The 6,503-nt window shown below is 57.3% G+C and overlaps 1 protein-coding gene across 7 annotated transcripts in view; it reads right to left on the reverse strand.

Moving 5' to 3' along the window:
- Window positions 1-4,035, reverse strand: part of LOC103567713 (arylsulfatase D) — a 26,575-nt gene extending 22,540 nt beyond the window's left edge. For 2 of the 7 annotated variants that reach the window (XR_011535761.1, XM_070603583.1), the window contains exons 1-2: window positions 1,935-2,430; window positions 1,623-1,772 (exon numbers count right to left, since the gene is read on the reverse strand). Coding sequence is in view for 6 of the 7 variants with exons in the window: in XM_070603583.1 (XP_070459684.1) it covers window positions 1,623-1,772; window positions 1,935-2,410 (626 nt within the window). In the remaining variant the exon portion in view is untranslated. Of the gene's footprint in view, window positions 1-1,622; window positions 1,773-1,934; window positions 2,639-3,392; window positions 3,662-3,883 lie in introns of those variants that run through there. The other 5 variants (XM_070603587.1, XM_070603585.1, XM_070603588.1 and 2 more) reach the window with 5 other exon arrangements.
- Between the last annotated feature and the right edge of the window lie 2,468 nt (window positions 4,036-6,503).

The raw sequence follows: 6,503 nt of genomic DNA on the forward strand, positions 1-6,503 counted from the left end.
GGCAGCTCAAAAAACAGACATGAACGGACTCATGGTCCTGGAGGCTGGATGTCTGAGATCCAGGTACGGGCAGGGCTGGTTCCTCCTGAGGCCTTTCTCCTTGGCGTGTGGACATGTCTTCTCCCTGTGTCCTCACGTGGTCGTCCCTCTGCGAGTGTCTGTGTCCTCATCTCATAAGAGGTCCAGTCCTCTTGGATCAGGACCCACCTTACTGACCTCATTTAACCTCCATCACTTCCTTAAAGACCCATCTCCAAATACAGCCCCATCCTGAGGTCCTGGGGGTTAGGACACTAACATGGGAATCCGGGGGACACAGTTCAGCCAATATCGGGGTTATGGCTAAGAGAGTGCAGGGGTCCTTTCTGGGGAATGACAATGTTCTAAAATGCTTTGTGGTGACAGATGCAGAATTGCGAAACTACCAAAAGCCACTGAAGTGTACACTTTAAATGAGTCAACTGTCTGTTTTGTGAATTATAACTAGGTCTGCTCAGTAGGGAGGAAAGAAGATCCCCGGGTACATGGGAGATCTCTGCCGGTCTGCAAAGGCCGTCCCAAAAGGAGGGAGGCCCTGCTGGGTGCAGACTAGTCCTCAAGGCGGCAGCTCCCGGGAGACAGACGTGTGTTCAATTCTGGGGTGATCTAAGGGAAACGCCCACAGAATGGCATGAGGAGCTCTCTCAGCTTTCCTCCTGGTGCGGAAAGCATGCAAACATCGTCCTCCTCCCTCCTGGCAGGGATGGCGTGGGGGCCTGCACACTCTGAACGGGCCTTACTCACTGTATACCGGCTTGAACAGCAGCCCCCAAACACACCTGCCCACATCCTAATCCCCACGATTCGTGAAGGGGACCTTATTCGGAAATAAGGGCTTTGCAGATATAATTACTTATGGACCTCGAGATGAGGGCATCCTGGAGGAGGTGTCCTCCTCAGAGACAGAAGAGGAGACGCAGACGCAGAGGAGCAGCCCCGTGAGGACGGAGGCAGAGACGGGAGGGAGGCGGCCACCAGCCCAGGGACCCTGGAGCCCCGGACGCTGGAAGAGGCAGGAGGGACCCTCCCCCGGAGCCTCCGGAGGGAGCACGGCCCTGCGACCCTTGACCTCAGACTCTGGGCTCCAGGACAGGGGAGGGTGGACCCCTGGGGTTCAAACTACCCAGTTTGTAGGATTTTGTTCCAACCTCACTGGGGCCCCTAAGGCCCTGATAAGGCCTGCATTCCAGCCCCACAGGTCCTGCTCACTCTGCTGCCCTGCGACCCTTGACCCCAGACTCTGGGCTCCAGGACGTCCTGCTCACTCCGCTGCCCTGCGACCCTTGACCCCAGACTCTGGGCTCCAGGACGGGGGAGGATGGAGTCCTGCCATTTTAAGCCCCCAGTGCACGGTCATTTGTTATCACCCGCCACCAGAAAATGAATATGCCCACCCACCACAGTTGTTCCCTATTGTTTGAAAGGGTTAGGACTCTCTTTTCCGGTCGAAAAATACTTTTTTCCGTGTTGAGACCGGATGCACTTAGAATTGCCCGATTTCTACAGGCAGATTTTCAATGCACCATTCAGCCGAATCCACACAGACTCGCACCACCAGCAACACCACCGGCCCCACACTGTACCTCAGCGTGCTGTTCCCATAGCAACCGAGGTCCCCAATGCCCAGATCATCTGCCATTATCAGCAGGATGTTCGGCTGCAAGGCACCGGCTGCTGTTAACTCGCAAGTCCTCAGTAGCAAACCCACCATGAGGACGAGGGGCCCACAGTCCCTGCAGAGGAAAACAAAAGGCAGAAATAAACGTCCGTGATTTGGCACGAGAAGTTGGCTTTTCAAACCAGCTCGCGGGGAAGGCACACGCGCCGCCACGAAATTCGGATTTAACAAGAGGCTGCAACTAGCTTCTGATTCCTTTTGCAGAATTAACACCCACCGCGGTAAACGTGAGCGAGGTTGTTTTCGGTTTCGTTGTGAAAGTCGCGGTTTGGCCAAAATTAGGTTCCTTTGACTGAATTGATCCAGGCCCCTCCTTCCCACCACTTTGGCTGAATTCACACCAAACCGCAGGGTACGATGTGGGGCGCTGGCCTTCAGGGCCTGGGTCAGCCGGCCAGAGGCCCAGCGTGGCCTCACCGCGCCTTCCGCCAGATGTCCCGGAGCTCCGGCTCCCGGGAGGCTGGGAGCGCCAGAACGACTTACATTTGAAAACGATAAATGTGGGATTAAAAGCACCCCAGACGCGCCAGGGAGATCCAGCAAGGCTGTTTTGCCCAAACAGCCACTGCACACACTTGCAGGGGACCTTGTCTGCGAGGGCCTTGGGCGCACGGGCGACCGTGCGTAACCGACCGTGCGTAACCGGGCTTTTGGAGCGGCGCGGGGGCGGATCCCGGGCTGTCCCCGCCCCATAACCCGAGGGACGCGGGCCTGGGGCACCTTAATCCCGATTCCCGGGCTCCGGGCTGGAAGGAGGGCCGAGCAGGGGTCCTCAGGGCCATCTGCGTTCCGGGAGGTCGCCCTGGTGCGCGAGCAACCCGGAGACTCGTGGAGCGTCCCCGCCGCGCCTTGGCTGGGACCGCGACGGGGCGTGGCCGGAGAGTTGAACGGGGCAGGGCCGACCTCTTGGGGGTAGGGCCAAGGAGCGGAAGGGACGTGTCTTAGAGAATTGGGGGGGGCGGGGCGACAGGAGCGCGCTCCGGGTTGCAGGGGGGGCGGCCGCTGGGCGGGACGGGGTGTGTCTTAATGTTGGGGGTTCGGCGCGCGAGGGCGGGGCGAAGGGGGAGAGTGTAGGACCGAGGGTTTGTCTGCGCTGGGAGGAGACGCGAGGACGGGGGTCACGGGGGACCGGACTGCGTGTGTCTTGGAGAGCAAGGGAGGGGACACGGGGGCGGGTGAGTGTGTCTTAGGGAGGGGGGGAGGGGACACGGTCGTCCGAGGAGGCGGGGGTGCCAAAGGGGTTGGACAGGACGCGTCTTAGAGAGTGGGTGAGGGGACGCTGGAAATGGGGACTCGTGCCAAGGGGGCGTGCCTTACGCAGCGGGGGCGGGAGCTCGCCCGCTCTCTGCGGGTCGTGACCACCGGCATTCCTCCTCCCTCGGCCCGCCCCACTCTTCCTTTGTTCTCTTTTCCTCCTCCCTTCCCCCTACTCTTGGCCTCCTCTCCCCCATGCCCCCACCCCGTGGGGCGGCATTGCGCCCACCCCAGTTCTTTCGTCCGGCGTCTGTGCAGAGCAGAGAACGGGCCTCCAGCTGGGTTTTGGTGACTCCCAGGCGCGCGCACAGCCCGGCCTTCCCGGGGCCGCATGCCCACCCTGGAAGCCCTCCCTCTTTGTCAACCGCTCCCCCGTCGTGCCCCCAGCCCCAAGCCCAAGTGGGGGCCCTGTCCCGCGCACCTGGGGCACCTGGTGGCGGGCAGGGCGCGTCCCGTCTGCGCGGTGGATCCCATGGCGGAGCGCGGCCGGGCGCGCAGGACCTCGCCCCAAGCGCTCTGCGCCCCGTACCCGCCCACGAAGCTGCAGCACCGGGGTGTGGGGGGCCCCCCAGGTCCCTCCCTAATCCTCTTAATCTCTTGCAAATTGGTCTTGCAAACAGGTTTTCCGTGACTGCGAGGAGATAATTACTGCTGGCTGGGCCTGGGCATGGTGAGGCACGCAACCACCCCGCCCCCGCCAGCGGCCTTGGGGACGCCCCTACCGGCCCGGAGCCCACTGTCTCCATCTCATGAAGGGTCTTAGGACTTGCCTCGTGCAGTCGGGCAACCAAGATGTCAAGCTGGATTTCAGGAGGGTCCAGGATGCCAGACTTCTAGTCTGTGGGCAAGGGCAGGTGAGGGGGTGTTCAAAGCAAGCTAGCCTAGTTGGACATTCAGCCGTGAGATTTTTACCTCGAGAGTCTGCCTGCTGGTCCTCCCCCTTCGTTGCCCCTGGAGTCGTTCTTTTTCACCTTTCCCACTCAGGTCTGCGTTTTTACCAGATGGTAATTGGGAATCGCTCCCCACTAAGTTCGCTGCATTGGGGCATCTCCAGAAATAGGGCTGGAGATTGTGTTTCCAGAAGAGACCTTTGTGTTTTAGTTGGCAGATTTAGTTGGCTTACATTTCTTGGGAGGCCCCCTCTAGCTGGATTAATTCTTGGGCGTTGTTTACTGCTTCTCTCTTTGTCTTGCTTCTTGATTCCCGGAGAGGAGCTGTTGTCAGCCGATGATTTTGCGGCTGGCTGGGGCTCCTTGCTTCAGCATAAAGGGAGAAAGTGGAGGCCTGGGGGGAGGGAACGAGAAGCTGGGAGCCCAGAAGTAGCTCTGAAGGAAGGTTGGGCAGGGCCGGAGTCCAGATGTGATCCTTTGACGAAATTGTACATTGGAGGGAGGGAAGATTGTCCAAGGTATGCAGAGCAGGCGCCTTGGGTGCGCTTGGGCAAATTATCGAAACCAAGTAAGGGCTGCCGTGAGGGTTTAGGAGTGCCCAAGGAGGATGGGGCAGTGGGAGCTGGTGTCCCCCAGAAGTACTGTTTTGGAGAGTTCTTTAGGAAAGGGAGGATGAGCCTTGATTCTCTGGGTCCGAATCGACTTCAAGAACGTGGGGGCTCCGTGGTTTCAAAGCCACATGGGACAAGGCCATAGGGGGCAAGGATGTGGAGGGGTGCATGGAGGGAGGTGACGGGGCCACAGCTGATGCTAAATGGCTCCGTGGACCAAGGATGCAGGCACAGCTGGGTGAAAGTGCTGGCTCCATGTTCCATAAGCCATGGCTATCAGGGGGAAAGGACCTGGGGCCCTGGGGAAGGAATAGGGGGTGGCTGTTCTTTCTTTCTTTACCTGAAAGGGGAATTGGCTCAAGCAGAGCTAGCCAGAGAAGGATTTGGCTTGGTTGATGGCTGTGAACAACGTCTTTTTCTGGAGGCTGGAGGTTCTCCATTGCTCACCTGGGATTGGATAATTTGAGGAGAGTGAGCTTGAGGCTGTAATGAGGTGGGGGGTTTCTTGTGACACCCTTAGGTTTGGAGAGGTGGGGTGGGGCCTGGCTGTTCCTTGTCTTTGCAGACAGAACTGTTGGAAAGCCAGACAGATCCCACTGATGTGGATTAAGGCTGCCCCAGCTAGCGAAGCCCAAGGTGACCTGGCCTACATGCCAAACTATACGACCCAGTGGACTTTTTTTTATGGTATGAATTAGGACTGCCCCAGGGAGAGAAGCCCGGGGCATCCTCACCTGCATGCCGATCTATATGGCCAGATTCGTATCTAAAGTTATATGACCGCACAATAACCAGACCCCATCTGCACTGAAATCATTTAATGACTTTTTACATCATCTTTTCTTTTCTCCAGTAAAAATAAGTCACGTACCCATGACTTATAAAATTAGCCCTAACCCTCAACTCGGGGCAGCAGCAGGAGCTCTGCCTGCCCATGGGTCCTGTCCCCATGCTATTCCACACTATTCTCTAAATAAAAGAGCACTACCGCCAGATCTTGAGAGTCTAAGAAATCTTTCTTTCGACTCCTCGGCTCACCGACCCCGCATCACCACCACGCCAGCAGAGAATGTGTTACCGGCTAAATGGTGTGTGTTCCCCACTTCCACATTCACATGTTGGGGTCCTGACCCCGAGGACCTCAGGATGAGGCTGAGTTTGGAGATGGGTATTTAAGGAGGTGATGGAGGTAAAATGAGCTCATTGGGGTGGGTCCTGATGCAACAGGACTGGAGTCCTTATGAGAAGAGGAGATGAGGACACAGACACGCACAGAGGGACGACCACGTGAGGACACATGGAGAAGATAGCGTCCAAACACCAAGGAGAGAGGCTCCAGGAGAAACCAGCTCTGCCCACACCTGGATTCCAGATTCTGGCTTCCAGAACTGGGAGAAATATATATGTGTCTGTTGGTTAGCTGCCCAATGTGTGCTGTTTGTTCTTTCAGCTCAAGCAGAATAAGACGGGCTGGGACTAGGCACGTGTGGTGGTTTGTGGATGGAGAGGAAGATGACGGGACGGAGTCTGGAAGAAATTCCCCACCACACTCTCCTTGCCGGCGTCCTATCTGGGGCGGGTCCTTGCAAAGCCCACGTCGACGGAACCCCATCGTGCAGGGACCTCTCAACAAAGGGTGGGTACGACATTGACTGTCCAGCATGGCTCCCAAATTGTGAGTTTCCTCCAGTCCCTGGGGACACTTGTTCACCAAGGAGAATTGCTTAGAAATAGTTCTAATAAGTGAAAAGCAATAGGATATATGGGAGTATTTGAGGAAGCCGTTTGGTATGGGGTTAATTCGGCCTGACCCTGTTTTTCCAAAAGGGTCTGATGTGGCCTGTTGACCATGCATGGTCCGTGTGCTTTAAATATTTACCGTGTCCCCAAGACAAGAGTGATGCCCTTACAGATAGGCATGTAGTATCCCCCGTATCTGCATTTCTTTAAAGATGAGCATCTCCTCCTGGGAACTGAGGGTTAGTTACTGACCTGCTGTGCTCACCTTGTGACCCCTGACCTGCTGACCCC

The sequence above is a fragment of the Equus przewalskii genome, chromosome X (genome assembly GCF_037783145.1).
Source record: "Equus przewalskii isolate Varuska chromosome X, EquPr2, whole genome shotgun sequence".
Lineage (NCBI taxonomy): Eukaryota > Metazoa > Chordata > Mammalia > Perissodactyla > Equidae > Equus > Equus przewalskii.